Raw genomic sequence first — 23,449 nt, forward strand, 5'->3', positions numbered from 1 at the left:
AATCGAATGAATCAACACTGTGGTGGCTTCTGCGGTGTTTTATGCCGTCTGGGGTGAGGTGGGGGGGCTGCACGGTCAGAGACAGGAACAGACTTAATAAACTGATTAAGAGAGCTGACTCTGTCCTAAGCTGCCCACTAGACAGCATTGAGGAGGTGGCTGACAGAAGAAAGTTGACATCCACAATGTCCAATCCTTCTCACCCCATGCACGGCACTGTGCAGGTCCTGAGTAGCTCCTTCAGCATTAGACTGATACTTCTACAGTGCAAGAAGGAGCACTATCACAGGTCCTTTCTACCCACAGCCATAAGACTTTTGTAATTACTGTTGTGTTTTTTTTCTTGGTGTCAAATACCGATGTTAGTGTATTTTTAATGTTTTTTTATCCTCTATCTTTACCGTATTTTTCGGAGTATAAGTCGCACCGGAGTATAAGTCGCACCTGCCGAAAATGCATAATAAAGAAGGAAAAAAACATATATAAATCACACTGGAGCCCGGCCAAACTATGAAAAAAAACTGCGACTTATAATCCGAAAAATACGGTACATATTAGTGAGCAATATGTGCTATTTATTACTATTTTTTTAGTTTTTCATTACGCTTTACTTCTGTTACTGTATGTAAAAACCTGCACTGCAACAATGTAATTTCCCCATTGTGGGGGGAAAAAGGCTAAAACAGTGGTGTTTAAAAGCTGGAATTCCTGGTAATCTGGGAAGAAAAAAAATGGTGGCACGGGTGTCGAACCGTTCCGATCAAATGAAAACTGGGGAGAAAGTTGGCAAAATTTGAATATAGTAGGATGAATAATAAATCTGTATTTTCCGTGCTATAGAGCGCAAAAAAATATATTTTCAAATATTCTTCGCACAGGACTATAAACTGCAGATATATACATTGTGAAATGAGTTATTTACACAGAAAGATTTTGTAAATGTTTATTTACATACCTTAATTGTTTCCAAACTGTGCCTGTAACACAGTAGTAAAACGGTTGATCAAACCAAACAGAAAGCATATCGTCATGGACCCACTAGCTGCTGAGGCTAGCTCTCCAATCAGCACAACAGACTCGTAACTCCACGGTGACGTTTTGGTGAATTTACGAAATTGAAACAATACAAAAAGAATGCCATTGTAAGTTAATAATACTAACACAGACACTTGTAAACATGTTAGCATATTAGTTCATGCTAACCACGCTATCTTCATTACATTACGATAGAACGTACGAATATGCATGAAAACACTCCTACAGACGTCACACATGGGATGGTTTAGTAAATATGAATTGTTTTAGTTGTAATGTGAAACCTACAAACGGTTGCTTGGAGTGATTAACGAAGAATCCTTTCGACAACTAAAAGACGGAATGGCACTTGTACTTCCAGTTGAAAGCTCTAAACAGAAGGGCACTGCAGCACCTGCAGTGAGCGAACTTGTCCAAAAGATGGCGCCGTAGCACAAACAATAAGACACCTTTTTAGTGTAGTTGCATGTTTTTCTTTGAAAACTATTTGCATTATGGTCGTCGGCAAAGAAAAATCTATCACCGTTTTTTAAACCGCAGGGTTCAAAGTTTAGGAAAAAAGTAGTGGCTTATAGTCGGGAATTTACGGTAGATCCTTTTTTGGTGTAAAATCTTATATGAGACATACCATATTCAAGCTTTTGCCGTCTTTGGTCGGAAGGGGATAAATGGGGACCAAAATAAGCTCAATAGTCTTTATGTGGATACCTCACTTTAGAAGACATTTCACCTCTTATCTTAGGTCTGAGGGCATGGTGATGGATCCAAAGTATTTATCCCCCAAGAGGAGTGGTTTCACTCCGTTGTGCTGCAGAACCACAGTCGCTAAGACACCGTGGAGTTTATCTTAACAACCGTTAAGAGGAAAAATACTCTGGATCCCTACGGCAGCGTTTTTCAACCTTTTTTGAGCCAAGGCACATTTGTTGTGTTGAAAAAATGCGGAGGCACACCACCAGCAGAAATAATTAAAAAAAGAAACTCAGTTGACAGTAAAAAGTCGTTGTCGCAATTGTTGGATATGACTTTAAACCATAACCGAGCACACATTACTATAGCTCTTGTCTCAAAGTAGGTGTACTTGACTTATTTGGAGTTTTTTGCTGTTTTCCTGTGTGTAGTGTTTTAGTTCTTGTCTTGTGCTCCTATTTTGGTGGCTTTTTCTCTTGTTTTGGTATTTTCCTGTAGCAGTTTCATGTCTTCCTTTGAGCGATATTTCCCGCATCTACTTTGTTTTAGCAATCAAGAATATTTCTGTTGTTTTTATCCTTCTTTGTGGGGACATTGTTGCTTGTCATGTCATGTTCGGATGTACTTTGTGGACACCGTCTTTGCTCCACAGTAAGTCTTTGCTGTCGTCCAGCATTCTGTTTTTAATTTGTAGCCAATTCAGTTTTAGTTTCTGCATAGCCTTCCCTAAGCCTTTTCTTAGGGGCACTAACATTTTGTTTATTTTTGGTTTAAGCATTAGACACCTTTTTGCCTGCACAATGCCTCCCGCTGTTTCCGACATCTACAAAGCAATTAGCTACCGGCTGCCACCTACTGATATAGAAGAGTATTACACGGTTACTCTGCCGAGCTCTGGACAGCACCGACACTCAACAACAACACATCATTTGCAGACTATAATTACTGGTTTGCAAAACATTATTTTAACCCAAATAGGTGAAATTAGATCATCTCCCACGGCACACCAGATTGTCTCTCACGGCACACTAGTGTGCGGTACAGTGGTTGAAAAGCACTGCCCTATGGCATCCCCTCAGATGAGAGATGGCCTATGAAGTATTTGAGCATGAACTGGTGAAGAGGTAAAACGTCTTCTAACACAACCTAAGTAGTCCAGTCGCGATCGATTTAATGCAACAACCAGGACGGATCCTAATGCGCTTAATAATAAGTACGTTACCTCTACCTTTGTTCTTCAAACAGAGTTGTGGAGTGGCATGAGGTGGACTTCCCATTAATGATGAACTCATTCAGCAAACCATCTTTGTACAGCATGGGATGATGGAGGGAGAGGGAAAGCCGTATGAGTCATGAAAAAGAATTCAGAAGGCGTACTGTGGCTTGGTTGCACTGGACAACGCTTTTTTTTTTCGTGGGGAGGGAGATCACGTACAGTGAGTGTGGCCTTTGGCAATGTGCTTCTTGTTAAAAAGAGAGGATGTACTTTAGAGTGTGAAGCAGGCTCTGGATGGACTACTTGCCCCAGCAGCACTTCTCAGTTCAGTCATGCACTCCTCTATCTGCTCTGGAGCTAAAGACACTGATAGTGCCGCACGAATGATATCTTTTAACTCTTAAGGAGTCTTTTAAACGAAAGCCGTTGCTTCGTCACAACTTCCCTCACAGGCTTGACATGGTTTTTGAACGTGGAAATGAGAGGAGAGCGTGAGGAGAAGATGGAGGCTTTAGTAGCTCCGACAGTCCAAGTCCAGGATGAGTGCAGACAGAAGCAATAGCGGGAAGAAGGGCGCCGCTCGGCCGGCGGCTCCTTGCTGCCTCTCTGTGGCCCTCGACTCAGTGTTGGAGTCTTTCTCTGAATACGGTGGGATGATGTTGAATTCTTCGCTCTTAACCTCCTCTTGCTCCACGTCCTCGCTGGTCTCTATCTGTTAGCAGGGGGAACAAGTTCAGATTACAAGAGAAGTGTCAATTAAAGATGCCCCTCTTATAGTCGCGTTAGTTGTGGTTGCTCCTTAGCATCCATGTTTGACTCTCTTCTAAGGACATTTTTTTTTAAAACACTTTTCAACATTTCCGACTGTCTTTGCGGCCATGAATGTGTCCTGACTGGTGACTGAATGAGCGTGAGGAAAGCAAAGAAAAGTGATGGTGACCCTGACACCTGCTCAGAGTGTCCGGAAGGTCGTGAGTTCAAACCCCGGCCGAGTCATACCAAAGACTATAAAAATGGGACCCATTGCCTCCCTGCTTGGCACTCAGCATCGAGGGTTGGAATTGGGGGTTAAATCACCAAAATCATTCCCGAGCGCGGCCACAGCTGCTGCTCACTGCTCCCCTCACCTCTCAGGGGGTGAACATGGGGATGGGTCAAATTCAGAGGATAATTTCACCACACCTAGTGTCTCGTTGGGACTTGAACTTTAACTTTAAGTGTGAAGTGAATTTTTGTGAAGTGAATTATATTTATATAGCGTTTTTCTCTAGTGACTCAAAGCGCTTTACATTGTTAAACCCAATATCTAAGTTACATTTTTTTAAACCAGTGTGGGTGGCACTGGGAGCAGGTGGGTAAAGGACACAACGGCAGTGACTATGATGGCAGAAGTGGGCATCGAACTTGGAACCCTCAAGTTGCTGGCACGGCGACTCTACCAACCGAGATATACCGCCCCGCGTGTGTGTGTGTGTGTGTGTGTGTGTGTGTGTGTGTGTGTGTGTGTGTGTGTGTGTGTGTGTGTGTGTGTGTGTGTGTGTGTGTGTGACGTGAGAGCCTCGCGACAAACTAATCAATTTAAGAGTGTTTTCAGATAAGAGCTGTCCCTCGGCTAATTGTTATGCTTTAAATTGCAAGGAAAAATGTGAGTTACATGCATCCCCGCCATTAGTTGGCGTCGTAAATGTCACAGTGAACCCCCGTAAGATCCGAACAAAACATCCGATCTTGCAAACTGGCATTAGCGAGAGCTGGACATAACTTTGTGTTTCCAAGCATGAGAGAGATACGCGGGTGTGAAGGACAGTACTGAGAAGAAGAAGAGGATGTTTTTTGAGTTAAGAGAAGACAGACAGAGAAGCCAAATTGGCAAAACAACTTTGAGCAGGAATGTTAATATAATATATAAACGGCAGAGATTTATCCATGAAAATATGGAGAAGCTGTGAGACCCATAGTAAAACTGTTGATGGACAACAAAGGGTTTGTCATTTAATAGTAAATATTAATGCTCTCTGCCGTGTGTCACGGCTCAAGCACCCGCCGCCGCTCAGTCTTCAGTGCGCTCCTCTGAGCGTACCTCTGCACACGCCCACGGGCATTCCTCTCCTGCGCTCACTCTGCAATCAACGCACCTGACACTGATGACGCCGCACACTATTTAGACCAGCGTGTCCTGCGTTCCAGTGCCAGAACGTAGCTACTTGTATTTGTACAGTAAGCCCACACGTTTCTAGCTCTCCTTCCATGTGCCTATTTGCTCTACGTGTTTCCCCTCCCCTCCTGTTTCGTCGTCCCGCAGCTTCTCTCTGTTCCCTGGATTCGAGCAGTGTGTCTCGTCTCCCTAGATTCCCCCTGGACTTTTTGCTGCCTTCCCGGATCTCGACCTCTCGCCTGACCACGGACTTCTGAGCCTGCCTTGCCCTCTCTGGACTTCCACAACACGCACCCTCAACATTTGCCGGTAACATTCTCCAGTCAGTTAAATCACAAAGTCGCACACCACACATTTTTGTTAGTTTCACGCGTCATACTCTTGTACTAATAAACACGCCTAAGGCTAAGCGACGCCCCTGTCTCAGTGTCGTCTCCTTCTCCACTGTACCATTAAACCATGTTTATTTTTGTGCAATTGTTGATAAAATGTATTGTTTGTGTAAAAAGATTACCGAGATATATCAGTGGCTAGTGATTGAAAATGGTTTGATAAACTTTAGAAAGGCACCTGAGAGACCTATGTGGTCCTTTTAACCCAGAACAGGGGTCCTGCAATATTCAGTTCACAATGTGCAATCTATGTTGTCACATGCTGCAATAGTCGCTGATGCGCTGTGTTGCCCTAAAGAAGATTTTTTTTTTTTTAAACCTGCATGCCTGGATTGATTTCTGTCCATGTGCAACATGTGTTTGACTGACGTAAAAGCAGCTGCAAGGAGATACCGTAAAAGTCCACTCTCCAAGGTGAATTACTTTTTTAAACTACTGTGGTTGTTAGTAGTACATTCTATTGTATTGTTTTTCATACAATATTACTTATCTGAAAAAAATGTATTTCAAAATATTTCAATGGGACAAGTGTTTTGAGTTAAGAACTTCATCACAGAACCAATTTAGCTTGTAAATTGAAGCACTACTGTATCTCTTAATTTAATGAGTTAACAAACATGTTTTTGTTTTCCCCTCCACCCAAATAAACAAAGTACCGTAATATACACTAAGGACATTATTATTACTTGACAAAATCTTAGTTTTTTGAAAAACTGTGTGGGAGGTGTGGCTCAGATGGTAAAACGGCCATGCCAGCAACTTGAGAGTTCCAGGGTCAATCCCAGCTTCTGCCTCGTCACTGCAGTTGTGTCCTTGGGCAAGACACTTTCCCCACCTTGCTCCCAGTGCCACCCACACTGGTTTAAATGTTGCTTAAAGATGTAGAAGCTAGGAGTGTCCAAATTATGCAGCTCATCAACCTCTTCAATTTGACCTGCGGGCCACCATGCGTTTAATAAGGAATTTTACCCGCAGGGAGATTGCATTAATTTTAATAGTTGGACAAATTTTGATGCTACCATTTTTTCGCCAACTATATGGACAACATAAGTAGTTCAGTTTAATGATCTTAAATTATGCTCTGAAATTAACTGTGTGCAGCATTTACTTATATGACCCAATGCAAACAACCTTCCCTAGTCATGGTGCAACAAATCAAATCCAACGAACACAAAATATCAGCACACATATCAAACTGCTTACTGAACTTTGTGGACATTATAAAAAAAATGTCCATGCACAATAAAAAAATCTAAATTACAACCATTGCACAGCATGAGGGAAAACTTGCTAAACACTCTCCAGTCTCCACACTTATTCATCTTTGGCACATTTCAGCTGACAGATATTTCTGATTGATTACAAAATTTTAAGGAGGTTGTCACAGAAGTAAACAAATTAGAAGTCAAACTTTCACATCCTCTTAATATCCAAATAAATTCATTATTATTCATACATCTATTTCATTAATATAATATGTACACACACATATATATATATGTATAGTATATATATATATATATATATATATATATATATATATATATATATATATATATATATATATATATATATATATATATAATTTTGTTATTTTGCATGCAGTCAAGCACATTTTTTAGCCCAATGCAGCCCCCAAGTCAAAATGCTTGGACACCCCTGATGTAGATAATGGGGGTTCACTATGGAAAGTCCGTTTTTTATCTTTAAATCAAAAAATACTTTTTTACATTTTTCAGGAAAAGTTTAAGCAGTAAGCTTACAATTATTATTAATATTAATATAACATAATATAATATAATATAATATTATATTATAATAATATAATGTTATAAATAATGTAGTATTAATATAAGAAATTATTAATACTAATATATCATTAATAGTTTGGAGATCCCTGCTTGTTAATTCAATCTGAAAACTAACCAAAATAAAATTTCTGAGTTTTTCCAGATACATTTAATCTACACAAACTCCCTTAGTATGGAGATACAGGTTATTTTGTTCTTGCTAAAAACCAACAACATTACAATGTTTTCGTTTTTCACATGAAATAAATGCATTCATATTTATAGATACCTACCTTATTTATTGAAAAGGGATAAGATGCATGCAAAACCATCCTGCTGACATTGACCTCTGACGCTTCCATCACTAAAACACTATCCTTATATTCCTCCTAAATTAACAACCTATTCAAGGAAATCCCAAAGGTAGGAAAAAATATTAAGGCAAGAAAAGAAATTGTGATCTTACAGTGACCTTGAAAGTAGAAAAAACAACCACCTTCTCATTGAGTCTATATGAACATTTGTATCAGATGTGAAGAAATTGGCCATCGGCAATAAAGAGAGACTGCAATCACAAGGACGGGATGGATGAGTGAACAACCTGAAAACACAATTCTTCTGTCCCCGGGTGTCAATTGGTGGTGCTGAGGCATAGCAACAAGTTGATACCGGACTTCAGTTGTTCATACGTTAGCTAATGTGATGTTGGCTGATCAATGTATGTGTCACTAAAATGTGTCTATGCAATAGTCAATGGGCCCCATTCAGCAACCGTTCAAATTTCAAACAAATTTTGTTGTTTGGTCCACTTACGAAGTTTTTAAGGAGATGTTTGCATTCACCAATGTTTTCTTAGCTGGGATTTGTTCGTAGGTAAGAACAAAATCTACGAGTGCTCCAGAGCACTCTTAGGATGGCCTATTTGTTCTTAAGTGTGACAAGTTCCCTTACTTCTATTGTCTAATGTTAAATTAATATCATGAATGGGTGGATAGATGGATGGATGGATGGATGGATGGATGCATAGATAGACAGACATATAGCAAAATTAGCAATATATGGACATTTCAAAATAAATTTCAAACACACACACACACACACACACACACGCACACAAATCATCAATTACCGGGGCTTTGATTTAGTGATTGGTGACTCTCTAAAAGACCAACAGGCCTCTCACACCCTGTTGCAACTCAACTCACACAATGGTAATGCTTTTGCTGCTACTGCAAGATGCCCCAGATCGAGCCCTAGGGAGGGAGTGCATATTTCACGACCATGTAGACCTATTTGCCTGAAGTGACGAATATTTATTTGAACCTTTATTTATTGAACCTCAGCAGTCCCCCCTTTCTTAAACTTACGTTTTGACATTATGTATTTCCCCCGTGGGATAATACGAATTTCTCTTCTGTAATCTGTTTGTGTTTTCTCCGTGTGTTTGATGTTCGGCTTTTCCGCCGGAATTGTGCCCTTATATGGGAATTAAGGGTGTTTACTAGGAGTGTGGGAAAAAATCGATTCAAATTCGAATCGCGATTCTCACGTTGTGCGATTCAGAATCAATTCTCATTTAAAAAAAATCTATTTTTATTTTTTTAATTAATTTATTTAAAATTTGTTCATTTATTTATTTTTTTATTTTTTTAAATTAATCAATCCAACAAAACAATACACAGCAATACTATAACAATGCAATCCAATTCCAAAACCAAACCCGACCCAGCAACACTCAGAACTGCAATAAACAGAGCAATTGAGAGGAGACACAAACACGACACAGAACAAACCAAAAGTAGTGAAACAAAAATGAATATTATCAACAACAGTATCAATATTAGTTACAATTTTAACATAGCAGTGATTAAAAATCCCTCATTGACATTATCAATAGACATTTATAAAAAAAAAAGAAAAGGACAATAGTGTCACAGTGGCTTACACTTGCATCGCATCTCATAAGCTTGACAACACACTGTGTCCAATATTTTCACAAAGATAAAATAAGTCATATTTTTGGTTCATTAAATAGTTCAAACAAATTTACATTATTGCAATCAGTTGATAAAACATTGTCCTTTACAATTATAAAAACTTTTTACAAAAATCTACTACTCTGCTTGCATGTCAGCAGACTGGGGTAGATCCTGCTGAAATCCTATGTATTGAATGAATAGAGAATCCTTTTGAATCGTGAAAAAATCGTTTTTGAATAGAGAATCGTGTTGAATTGAAAAAAAAAAAATCGATTTTGAATCGAATCGTGACCCCAAGAATTGATATTGAATCGAATTGTGGGACACCCAAAGATTCACAGCCCTAGTGTTTACCTATGCAAATTACGGAATTAAGGGTGTTTACATATGTATATTGGGGAAATAAGGGCGTGTTTATATGCAAATTATGATAGACACACACGCACTAACCATTTGGCATTCAGCAACTTAAGAACAGCAGGTGGGAACAATTTGGCCGTTTAAGAACACGTCATGAATTTGAATGGACTCCTCCTAGGAAATCACTTAGGAAGAAAGATAAGAGGAAAGTTAGGAATTGCTGAATGGGGCCCATTGTCTGTTTAAAAAAACTGTGTTTGGTTTTCTTACTGCAGAGAAGGGATGATTTTTGGTCAGCCGATCAACATATTGCTCAGTACAAGCTACATCCAGGGGAGATTTTAGTTATGTGTGTTTACACTCTAGTATTTACTGCTAGAACGATACACAATGCGGCAGCTAGGTGGCAACAGTCTTCGATCTAATCAATAGGCGCCCTGTTCTACCCAGTAAAAGTAGTAAGTACACAGGAACACAAAGGTACAGCGCTAACAAAGATAGAGAAGTTTGTGACAGGATGAAAATAAAAAATCAGTTGTCGTCAGTGGCAAGAAAAACAAGTGATGATAACTAGAATAAAAAAGACCTGAAAGTACGACAAAGTATACACAGTCTTTGGATTCACAGTAGCTACAGTAGGAAATGAGGAAAGACCGCTGTGTTTTATGCTATTTCACTACCCTCTGCAACATCCTATCTCTGTGAGGTGCTTTTTTTCTAATGTTCTGCTGCCATAAAAAACTAAGTACAGATCCCACCTTAACATTGAGCAAGAGTTAAGAGTAGAACAATGAAGTTTAAAGACCAGATTTTGAAAGGATGTGCAGTGTGAAAATGGCTCACTGCAGCTACTAAATACAAGCAGAATCATCTCCCTTCTTTAGATTTTCTGTGCATCTGACAACGTGTTAGAACATTGCATTTAAGTTGAATGTGTTCATATAAAACAGATAAATGCTGCGATAGAAGTTTGAAAGAGCTAGGAAAGGTTAATTGTGTTTCAGAAAAAATACTCAAGCTGATAGTTGACAGTTTGAAATGTGTCAGTGTTCAAGGCTTTTTTGGAAAATAGTTTCTGGATACACTTAATGTTAAATGCAAATATGCACGTTCATCCCTTCTATAAAGCTACAATATATATAATACTCTTGCATATTTTGCACGAAACAAACAAAAAATCATAACTCTTTTTGAAAAAAAAAAAAAAGTACAACCTAGTGAATCATTTGTACTTTTTTCTGTGTATTGGGAATCATACATTTTGATTAGTCTTTTCTAAATTGACTTAATAAACTTAACATGGAAATTGGTTGAAAATGTTGCATATGTTATCTCTGCTCATTATATTCATGTACTTTGATAATAAGGTGATCATAATTAAAAAATGTAACTCACACTGTGCATTGTACAGATAAATAAATATATATGATCAAGTTCTTAAAAGTATTTACTTTCAGGGGGGGTTGCTGTGATTTTCTGTCCAACAGGGGGGTCATGACAGCAAATAATTGAGAAGCTCTTTAGACTGTAATTAGCACACCTACAGAAACCTGCCAAATCTTGGATATGGATGAGTTCGGCCTTTTTATAACTTAAGTTGCTCAATTTTAGGTAAGTACGTTATTTCCATCACAACATTTCTAAGAATTAAACTGAACTTTGTTTAATTATTCTGATTTACTAGGCCTTTTAAAAAATCTATATTTTATTTTCAATGCTATAAATTAAACATTGTATATATATATTTTTTTCTAATATGTGTTACTTTTCCGCAATTTTTTATTGTAATCACTACACTTCAGTTAAAAAATGTCCAACATTATTGCCTTTTTTGTGTTTGGATATCAAAATCTGACTAAAAGTTCCTATTTAATTTTGTTCCACTTTCCTTCTTGCTCAATTGCTGACAACAGAACTGTGACCCGATCATCAGATATGATATCAGCATTAGATTGTAATTCAGTCAAATAACTTACTTTCTACTAAAGAACGTAATTAGATCTTTCCGGGAAAGGCACGGTGTTTTGCTGTCTCCTTTCATCAGGGCTATTGGCCAATCAGACTCCACTGAAAAGGTTCTATTTGCAGCTGTAGGGGATGGAACTTACGGTGTACTCTGTAAACACATTTGCTGCTCTGTGATGTGAACAGGAAGCAGCTGTCACCATGGAGAGCCGCTCGCCCAGCTGTCGACCTATGTGGTGAAGCTTTCTTGAAAAAGTAAATTTAAGGATGTGCAATTTTCTCCGCTAATCTTTAAAGGTAATTGAGTGAACTGATGCATGCGCGTCTGCATATGGATAGCTCATCTGGCTGTCACTGCATTGCACTGACCATGACAAAAACTACCTTCAGGGAGGCTGGAAAGAGTCACAGGTCTAACACTTCTTAACATATCAAGCGTGCCTAAACTTATTCCGCAATGTCAAATAATAAAGGAACTCGTCATTAAATAAACAGTTTGTATGAATGTGGAATGCATCCCACCAGCGGCAGGGTTTTGCAGCAATGGGGTGTTGTGGGAGGATTAACAGAAGAGAAATATAGAGCAGAGGGGTGTGCATACATGAATATTAAAAATACACCTTCAACTAATCCGCAGCCACAAAGGGTGGGAGGAGATTGAAGGGCAGCGCCTAATCTGAGGTTACAGGGGAGGATGCTGGGCCCAAAACACTGCTGTAGTCTCGGCTGAGGCCGTTTTAGTCACTTTGTCTTCCATTGAGCTTGTGGCGTGTTTCACGGGCTTACTCACGCTGGTGAATTCCGGGAGAGTGTTGACGCCGTGGCCCGTCTCCTGGTGGACTCTCGGCGAGGGCTTGGGGGATGGAGCGGAGCTGCTCTCAGCGGGGGGCGGCACGGAGATTCCCATGGAGCTGATGGCAGCACCTGAGGCAGAGGCAGCAGAGGGCGTCTTTATCATGGTTCATTATTCAGTAGCACCAAATTATTATGACTTCTGTCCTCTGGGCTGTATTTGTGACAACTGCAGTAAAACTATGATGTGTCTCAACTTTTATTCCTCCTTCTTTACTTTATAATGCACTATGTTTAGTGCAATAATCAAGACTGCGCCAACCTACGCAAAGTAGCAACGAGTGGTTTGGTTCGATATTGCACCTCATACTGCAATTTATAAAAATATACCCCAAACCACTTACAATTTCTCAAAAGAAAGTACTGTACACCCTTTGCAGTTAAGCAACCTTTTTTTAACACCTTAGAAATGAAACTTCTATTTTACAGCAGTTAGGGCCTGATTTACTGAAGGTTTGCATGTACTAAAACATGTGCAAACTTGATAGCACACGCAAAGCTGATTGACTAAACGTGTGCAAAGTGGGTTGTGTCTCTTAAGTGTGCAGAATAAGGCGTGCAATCCATTTTACATCTTTGTCTTTATTATTTTGCGAAACATATGCTGATCTTCAAAACACCCACAATACTGGGAGGAGAAGATTTAAATATATTAGACTTAGACTTAGAGTTCCTTTTTATTGTCATTCAAATTTGAACTTACAGCACAGATAAGAACGAAATTTCGTTACATAAGCTCATGGTAGTGCAAAATAAAAAAGCAATAAGGTGCATATATAAATAATATATAATATATAAATATATATATATATATATATATATATATAATACATAAATATATATAAATAAATAAATAGATTACTGTACAGATAAATATATTGCACTTTTTCACATGCGTCCACGTTTATGGATGTATGTTATATTGTCTTTTTTATTCCAGCGAGTTAATCCATTTTGGGGGGAGTTGAGGGGATAATTTAATTATGATGCTTTTTTCCATCCATCCATCCATTTTCTACCGCTTATTCCCTTTGGGGTCGCGGGGGGCGCTGGAGCCTATCTCAGCTACAATCGGGCGGAAGGCGGGGTACACCCTGGACAAGTCGCCACCTCATCACAGGGCCAACACAGATAGACAGACAACATTCACACTCACATTCACACACTAGGGCCAATTTAGTGCTGCCAATCAACCTATCCCCAGGTGCATGTCTTTGGAAGTGAGAGGAAGCCGGAGTACCTGGAGAGAACCCACTCAGTCACGGGGAGAACATGCAAACTCCACACAGAAAGATCCCGAGCCCGGGATTGAACCCAAGACTACTCAGGACCTTCGTATTGTGAGGCAGATGCACTAACCCCTCTTCCACCGTGCTGCCATTGATGCTTTTTTATTTTACTATATTTATATTTTACTATACTTTTATTTTAGTATACAGCTTGTGGAATTTGATTTACCAACACATCACTACTTTGCATTTTATTTAGCAGGATGCGCAAACTGATACAGTTGCACAAACAGCTTTGAGAAAGGAGTGCTCTTGCTGCAAAGACACACGATGGACAAAGAATCCTTCCGTCCTATGTGTTTGTGTGATTATTCTGAGCCATCAGAAATAAAAAATATTAGAAACATTGTCTATTCAGCAATATGCTTTTATAATTTATTTAATCTTAAGGGGCTGTTTGAAATAAATGTAATTGATGTGTTTTGGTGTCATTCAATATTTTCATTTCTTCACATGGAATATATATTACTAACATATATTCTATATGGTAAAAACTTGTATGCATTGTTTACATATTCAGCGGAGTAAGTGCTGCCTCCCTCCAATGCACATTCAGCAGTAAAAAAAAAAGAGAAAAAAAGGGTGGTGTCAATGTAGATGCACTGCAGGACTGCTTGTAAAATGGTGTCTCTGTGGTGATGCCTCATATAGTACAAGCAAAATCCTCATTTAAATAAGGCGGTCTGCACCATTTTTCAATTGCACACGCAGTCTTAGTAGATCACACGCAACACGCTCACTAATAGTACATGCTATTCAACAGATTGCACGCGCTGTTTAGCGCAAGGTATTTAGATCTTTGTAAATAATTCAATGTATACACCCTGATGATTATCTTGTGTGATGACTGTATTATGATGATAGCATATATGATAGTATATATCTGTATCATGAATCAAGTGGACCCTGACTTAAACAAGTTGAAAAACTTATTCGGGTGTTACCATTTAGTGGTCAATTGTACGGAATATGTACTTCACTGTGCAACCTACTAATAAAAGTCTCAATCAATCAATCAATCAAATGGAGCCCTTGGTGTTTAGATTGTCTGTGAGTATACCAGGCGTCTTTAAAAACATTTGTCCACAGGACAACATTTTTTCTCAGGAGACTCGAGTAGTGTCAATAGTATTAAATAAATAATTAAAATAGTAACATAAACATAATATGTTTAGGATTAGGATTTAAACCCAAAAATAATAATAATAATGGTTTGATGGGATTTAAACCCAAGATCTCTTACTTTCCAGTCATTCTTAATGGGTCTCCTCCATAAATGAACAATTTTTGATATAATCTGGGGGTCTATTGAGGACCCGTGTTGTATACTGCAATCTACTGAAAACGGCTAAACATACAGCCATTGCTGCAAGCACAAGTAAGTACCAAGACAACTGTGCCTTCCCATGTTGATGGTAGCTCTGCATGAGTCCTTCTAGCACTGGGGAGCTGCGGTTTATTGAGGCAAACATGAATGCTAACATATGCTGTGACAGTCGGAAGCAGAGCATGATACTGAAGTAAAGCTCTACACTAGGGGTGTGCAAAGTGTGCCCTGGGGGCCATTTGTAACCCACAGCCAATTTTTTAACGGCACATTCCACAAATGCTATTAAAAACAACAAACAAAAAACATTAAAAAAGTGGAATAGAAGAGCAAACTGGTGAAATGGAACGAGAAAAAGTTGCAATGTTGCTTGCCTCTAAAACCACAAAGCTGACATGCAGGCTGTTTTATTCTTTATAGCAGTCATTGCTCAAAAAGTAATGAAACAAAATCAATGTTGTTGTGAATCATTGATCTATTCAAAGCTCCAATGACTTCACATTTTTGGGAAAAACATTGTATAATTTGTGTTTGCCGTATAAAAAAAACATACTTTTCTTTGACAAAAGGGGCATATTTTCTTCTTTTTTTTAAACATGAAAAAAATTGTAAAAACTTAGAATCTACAGATAGATCTGACGTTGATCTAGAGACTTAGGCATTGAAAAAAAAAAAAAAAAAGACATATTTAACACTTTTTGAGTGGGAGGCCTTTTGGATGTCCAAGAATTTTACTGGGAATTTCAAATGTCATTGAACAAAAAAATTATAATAATAATAATTTAAACCAACACTATGAACTATTTAAGGCTCCAATTACGTCACATCAAATATTTCTCTTTGAAACATTTTTGGGGAAAATATTGCATATTTTGTGTTTTTGGCATAAAAAGCAGCTCTGACAAAAGGGCATGAAACATAAATAAATAAAAATTAAATGTATACATCGACTGATAGACCTGAAGTTGATGTACAGATTTAAGCGTTAAATAAAAAAACAAGAAGGTGTAATATTTAACCCTCCTGGGTTCCCAAAGGACCAAACATGAGGGGAGCACTAAAGGTTAGAAATTTTTTATATATATATATATATATATATATATATATATATATATATATATATATATATATATATATATATATATATATATATATATATATATATATATATATATATATATATATTAAAGGTTTTGAAAATGAAAAATATGAAAAGGGCCCTCGAATATTTTTGATATTTCAGTATGCGGCCCTCAGTGGAAAAAGTTTGGACACCCCTGCTCTACACTGACCCCCCCGCCCCCCGCTAAGTTATTGCCACAATTAATTTATATACTGTAGTATTGATCCTTGAGAAGAGGAAGAAAGACATGATCTTGCTCATCGAAGGTCTTACACTTCTTGTGTAAATGGTATTAAATCTGCACTTCGGCACAAAAAAGTATAATAAAAATATTTCAGCTTCCTTGAAATCGTCCTGAAGGCTTTGCCTAGCAAATGACACTCACGCAGACAAATGTTGTTTTTGAACATGTGCAGGATGCGCTGGCAGCCCTGCCATTCGTTGCCGCTGCCGTCACACGTGCACCACTGGGACACCTCTGTGCTGCTGTTGCTCACGTAGTTGGGAGTCATGATTGTGCCTGCAAAACACAGCATCCTGTTTTTAAACATTGAAAAAACAACCGATTTCCCACAGCTAAGATGTTCATTTCCTGGAATAGAATAAGCAGACTACAGACGATATTTGCGATGTACAGTCACGATCAAAAGTTGACATACACTTGTAAAGAACATAATGTCATGGCTGTCTTGAGTTTCCAATCATTTCTACAACTCTTATTTTTTTGTGATAGAGTGATTGGAGCACATACTTGTTGGTCACAAAAAACATTCATGAAGTTTGGTTCTTTTATGAATTTATTATGGGTCTACTGAAAACGTGACCAAATCTGCTGGGTCAAAAGTATACATACAGCAATGTTAATATTTGGTTACATGTACCTTGGCAAGTTTCACTGCAATAAGGCGCTTTTGGTAGCCATCCACAAGCTTCTGGCAAGCTTCTGATTGAATTTTAGACCACTCCTCTTGACAAAATTGGTGCAGTTTAGGGCTGCAACAACTAATCGATTAAATCGATTAAAATCGATTATAAAAATAGTTGGCGATTAATTTAGTCATCGATTCGTTGGATCTATGCTATGCGCATGCGCAGAGGCAAAGTTTTTAATTTTTTAATTTTTTATAAACCTTTATTTATAAACTGCAAAATGTACAAACAGCTGAGAAACAATAATCAACATAAGTATGGTGCCAGTATGCTGGGTTTTTTTCTCAATAAAATACTGGAAAGGATAGAAATGTAGTTTGTCTCTTTTATCCGATTATTAATCGATTAATCGAAGTAATAATCGACAGATTCATCGATTATTAAATTAATCGTTAGTTGCAGCCCTAGTGCAGTTCAGCTAAATTTGTTGGTTTTCTGACATTGACTTGTTTCTTCAGCATTGTCCACACGTTTAAGTCAGGACTTTGGGAAGGCAATTCTAAAACATTCATTCTTGCCTGATTTAGCCATTTCTTTACCACTTTTGACGTGCGTTTGGGGTCATTGTCCTGTTTTGCTGCCAATGGAACTGGTGCTTTAAATGGGACAATGAAAAAGAAGGATTACCTCCAAATTCTTCGGAGGTTGGGTCTTGGGCGCAGTTGGGTGTTCCAACAGGACAATGACCCCAAACACATCAAAAGTGGTAAAGGAATGGTTAAATCATGCTAGAATTAAGGTTTTAGAATGGTCTTCCCAAAGTCCTGACTTAAACGTGTGGACAATGCTGAAGAAACAAGTCCATGTCAGAAAACCAACACATTTAGATGAACTGCACCAATTTTGTCAAGAGGAGTGGTCAAAAATTTGACTACTTGCTGGCACTTGAGAGAAAAACAGGCGATTTCGAAGCGGACAAGCTCTTAGTAATCTTACAACCCATCAATGTTTCATGGCAAAAACCCAACCTGCCAAATAGAAAACAATCTTAAGTGTGGTTTGTCTTTCCCAAATGCGATGCTGACGCATATTACGCTGGCTGCAATAATTGTGACGCCAAAATCCAAGGCAAGTGGCGGGAATACTTCCAATGTGAGGAAGCGCCTGGTTAAACACAGGATTTTTCTCATGGCTGAAGAGTGCAACCAAGTTAGATGTACAGCTGCAACTCCTGCATTTGGCTGCAGCCAACAACACGGGGAAGAAATGGCGTTAACATTTGGTGACGATAACAGCGACGTCATCATCCTCCACGTCTGCTCCAGGTAAAAAGTCTATTGTATTAGAATACGTTAGTTTTGCATTTTAACTTGCAATAGTTAAAATCAGTTCAGTTCCTTGTACTGTACTTTGTAATGTTAATGTAAAGTTTTAGCTTCACTTTCATTTGTAGTTTAATACTTTTGAAAAATATTTAATTGGTCTTTATTTTTCTCCATCCTATTTTGCTTATTTGTTTTTAACTAAATTGCCTTAAATGCCTCCATGGACGCCATCACATATTTTCCAGATGGAAAAAGAAAAGAGTACATGGAGCCGGGTTTTTTTTTGTACAATACTGAGAAAAAAACAATGACTGCATTGTTGCAGCTAAGTGTTTTTATGTTGAAGACATTTGCAAAACAATTGCAAACATGTTACTATACAAATATTTGGATATTGTTTTGATATATTTAATGATCACTCAATTAAGAGAAATACATATGTTAAATTTAAACATGTTAGGATTTTATTATTACACAAAAACATTTTTTTTACCACATGAACACACACAAAAGTAACGAAAATTGGTACCGTTGAGTACCGGTATTGATTTCCAGGTACTGGGAACCAGTACGGATCAAATCAAATGTTAACGGTACCCATCCCTAGTTTCTTGTGAACTTTGACGTAAGGAACGCCCATGGTAAGTTAAAGTTAATTTTCACCATTAACTAGCAAGCTGAGCACCTGTCGACCTAATAGGGATGGGAAACCTGAATTTTTCTATTGACTCCAGTTCTCATGAGGCACTCACTATAGTGAACCGGGGACTTGATGCACTCGTAACAATGCCCAAAAACGTGCGCCGCATTTAACCAGGCCCGCAAAAGTTAGCGTTACACAATTCAGAGGTAAAATATTGACTCTGAACCACTGTGAAAAAAATACTGTATTTTCCAGACTATAAAGCGCACCGTAATTTAAGCCGCACCCTTTTAGAAGAAAACTGTATTTTTCCATACATTAACAACACCGGACTATAAGCCGCACATAAGTACGTTGTGAAACGAGTTGTTTATACAGAAATATTTAGTAAATGTTTATTATTTTATTGTTTATTGTTTATACCTTTATTGTTTCCAAACGGTGTCTTGTCACACGGCAGACACCGTTTGCATTTCAATTGACCCACATTTAAATGATATAACCATGTCCAGATAGAATTACAATAACCAAAACATTACTGCGACAATATAGCACCAGTCAGTCAGTGAAAGTTCTCTTTTGTTGAGCACCGAGGAGTCAGTAAAACTCCAGTCTTTGTCGAGCACCCGTAAGTCGTGACACTTCAGTCTTTGTTGAGGACCTGTAAGTCAGTGAAACTCTAGTCTCTGTTGAGCACCTATACGTCAGTGAAACTCCCGTTTTTGTCAAGCACCCGCGAGTCAGTGAAACTCCAGTCTCTGTCGAGCACCTGTGAGTCAGTGAAACTCTAGTCTCTGTCGAGCACCTGTGAGTCAGTGAAACCTCAGTGTTTGTCGAGCTCCTGTGAGTCAGTGAAACTCCAGTCTCTGTCAAGCACCCAAGAGTTAGTAAAATTGCAGTCCCTGTCAAGCTTCCTCGAGTCAGTGAAACTCCAGTCTCTGTCGAGTACTGTGAGTCAGTCGAACTTCATTCTTCTTCGATCACCCATGAATCAGGCAACAGTCTTCGTCAAGTGTCAGTGTAACTCCAGTGTCTGTCGAGCACCTGAAAAGTCAGCAAAACTCTAGTTTCTGTAGAGCACTTGTGAGTCTGTGAAACTCCAGTCTACGTCAAGCACGTGTTAGCTAGTGAAACTCCAGTTTCTGTTGAGTACCTTAGAGTCAGTGAAAATCCAGTCTTCGTTGAGCACCTGTGAGTCAATGAAACTTCAGTGTTTGTCGAGCTCCTGTGAGTCAGTGAAACTCCAGTGTCAGTCGAGCACACGAAAAATCTGTGAAACTGCAGTCTCTGTCATGCACCCAAGAGTTAGTAAAATTGCAGTCCCTGTCAAGCTTCCTCGAGTCAGTGAAACTCCAGTCTCTGTCGAGTACTGTGAGTCAGTCGAACTTCATTCCTCTTCGATCACCCATGAATCAGGGAGACAACAGTCTTCGTCAAGTGTCAGTGAAACTCCAGTGTCTGTCGGGCACCAGAAAAGTCAGCGAAACTCCAGTTTCTGTAGAGCACCTGTGAGTCTGTGTTAACTCCAGTTTATACAAGCACCAGTGATTTAGTGAAACTCCAATTTCTGTTGAGTACATTTGAGTCAGTAAAAACCAAGCCTTTGTTGAGCAGTCGTGAGTCAGTGAAACTCGTTGGGCCCCCGCGAGTCAGATTTCGGGAAGAAATAGCCATGTTATGCCAAACATCGATGTCCACTGAACAGGATGCTGATTCTCAGGTGGATATCGTGCTATACTGTATCTGACTGGGCTTTAGTCCAACATATAAGTGGATATAGATTGTTGATCATGACATAAGACCCTACACCTGTCAAGCACTACTGAAAACGAATTGACCAAGCAATAATGTCCATCCATGTGGGTATTCCAGTATTGGAGAAAATATCATAAATATTGCAAACAAGTTTAAGCATGTTTGATTTTGTTATTCTTGTCTTGTGACACATTGAAAGCTACCAGAGAACCTATATGGTGCATATGATATGTTGGTGCTGTGACAGATTGAAAAGCAGTGGTTGCAGACAGCAATTGCTAGTTGCCGAACCATAAAGAGTCACTTTGTGGATGAAAGCAAGGATGATAAAAGCCAAATATCACTGCAAGACACCTGCTGGTGATTTCTAATAATCCGTGGTGCAGCTTTCCAATTTGGTCCCAGAACTATTTCCTCTCCCCTTTCATTGACTCACCTATGAGTCCAGCGTAGGCCTTGAGGCACATGGCTCTGCTCTCTCGCATGCAGCCAGAAGCTGAGAGAGGAGCTGGCTGACAGTTGTGTTGGAAATCAGCAAAGCGGGATCTGAAGCACACACACAAAACCATAACAGTGAAAACTTGTTTTCACGAGTCCGCAAATGCTGGATTCTAAATGTGCGTTGATGGTCAGATATAGTAATTATGCTTTATGTCTAGCAAACAATAAAAACCGAATGAAATAGAAATGCATGGCTGTCGACTGCCACAAAGTATCCCACTGGATGTCTTCTGGGTTTTTTCTCATGCATTTGAATGGTCTGGTAGATGAAAGCAGAGTGCACAATGCAATACATGAGCTTCTAAAAAAATATTTTGTGTGTCGTTACTGGCCCAAATAACTGCTTTTATTGCATCACTGCCACTAACAAATACATTGTTATGCATTGATTCTTTTCTAATGAAAATGAAAAGCATGTTTCTCTGAGTGTTTGGTGTTGTTTCCTTTCGATAAAAAACACAAACAAATCATTTATTTAAAAAAAAGTCACAAGATTGCTAGACTACCATATTTTCCAGGCTATAGAGCACACCGGTATTTAAGTCGCACCCACCAAATTTTATAAGAAATTAATATTAGTCACACCGGATTATAAGCCGCAGATATATACTGGTACAAAAAATTTAGTAAATGTTTATTTACATTTCTTAATTGTTTCCAAATGGTTTCTGTAACATGACAGTTAAACGCCTGATTAAACAAAACAAAAGTCATCGTCATGGACCCACTAGCTGCCGAAGCTAGCTTTCCAATCAGCTTAACAGACACAATAAACTTCACGGTGACATTTTGGAGAATTTACAAAACTGAAACAAAAGAAAAAGAATGCCATTGTAAGTTAATAATACTAACACAGTAAACATGTTAGCATATTCGTAAATGCTGACGACGCTAGCTTGATTATTATCACGATAGCACGTACATACATGTATTATAACACTCCTACAGACATCACACATGGGACGGTTTAGTAAGTAGGAATTGTTTTAGTAATACTGTAAAACTTACAAACATTGCTTGGAGTGATGAATGAAGAATCCTTTTGGGCAGAATGGCTATGGACAGTTATACTTCCGGTTCAAGGCACGAAAATTTTCAACTCGCAGCACCTGCAGTGAGCGAACTTGTAGCACAAACAATAACAGACCTTTTCAGTGTCTCTGTCAGCTTAACGTGAAAACTATTTGTTAATTACAAAACATTACAGCCGTTAGCGAAGAAAAATCCATAAATTAGCTGCACCCTTTAATAAACCGCAGGGATCAAAGCGCTGTAAAAATATATATAAGCGGCTTATAGTCTGGAAAATATGGTATTAGCTATGTTTTCCCTACAAAAAGCTAAGTAAGAGAAAGAAAAAATTTAATAAATATTCAGGTGATATACAATATAATTCAAGAAATACAAACATATGACTATCAGTTTTTTTTTTGTTCTACGATCGGAATAAAACTGGACTCACTGGTGACGGTGGCAGAGAAGAGGACTGTGGAAAAACTAGTGAGCATCCTGGATGATGCCAGTCACCCTCTGTATACTGTTATCAGTAGCCAGAGGAGCCTGTTCAGTGCTAGACTGCTTCATCCCAAGTGCAGGACTAATAGACTCAAAAACTCCTTTGTCCTACACACCATTAGACTGTACAACTCCTCTCTGGAGAAGGGGGGGGGGGTACTAGGATGACAGGGGATGCAAAACAATAACAGTGCAATACTTTTTCATAACATGGTCACTGCTGCCTAGTTTCTCTTGTTATATTCTTATTTTACTGTTATATTTGTATTCTCATTGTTGCTTTTTATTTTTTATTTTATTGTAATATTTTTCTATTTTGTTTGTTTATCATTTATACCCCCATTATTTACTTTTTACTTTTTAAATTTGATCTCAATTTTGTACACTGCTGCTGGAATTTTAATTTTCCTGAGGGAACTCTCCTGAAGGAATCAATAAAGTACTATCTATCTATCTATCTATCTATCTATCTATCTATCTATCTATCTATCTATCTATCTATCTATCTATTTATCTATATATCTATCTATCAATAAGCCTGTTGTGCTATGTGCTACTATGGATGTTCTCACATAAATGATGAACTGAGATGTGTTTCACACAACACGCATGCATGAACACAACAGCAGAACATGTGATGCATGAGGTGAGTGTGCTCAAGGTCCCA

At 38.5% G+C, this 23,449-nt stretch overlaps 1 protein-coding gene across 1 annotated transcript in view; it reads right to left on the reverse strand.

Annotated features, from left to right (window-relative positions):
* Positions 1-961: 961 nt before the first annotated feature.
* LOC133607595 (GDNF family receptor alpha-4-like) overlaps positions 962-23,449 on the reverse strand; it is a 70,762-nt gene continuing 48,274 nt past the window's right edge. The window contains exons 5-8 of the mRNA XM_061962376.2: positions 21,203-21,312; positions 16,559-16,693; positions 12,373-12,506; positions 962-3,653 (exon numbers count right to left, since the gene is read on the reverse strand). Coding sequence (XP_061818360.1) covers positions 3,453-3,653; positions 12,373-12,506; positions 16,559-16,693; positions 21,203-21,312 — 580 coding nt within the window. The 3' untranslated portion in view covers positions 962-3,452. The remainder of the gene's footprint in view (positions 3,654-12,372; positions 12,507-16,558; positions 16,694-21,202; positions 21,313-23,449) is intronic.

Source organism: Nerophis lumbriciformis, linkage group LG09, assembly GCF_033978685.3.
Source record: "Nerophis lumbriciformis linkage group LG09, RoL_Nlum_v2.1, whole genome shotgun sequence".
Lineage (NCBI taxonomy): Eukaryota > Metazoa > Chordata > Actinopteri > Syngnathiformes > Syngnathidae > Nerophis > Nerophis lumbriciformis.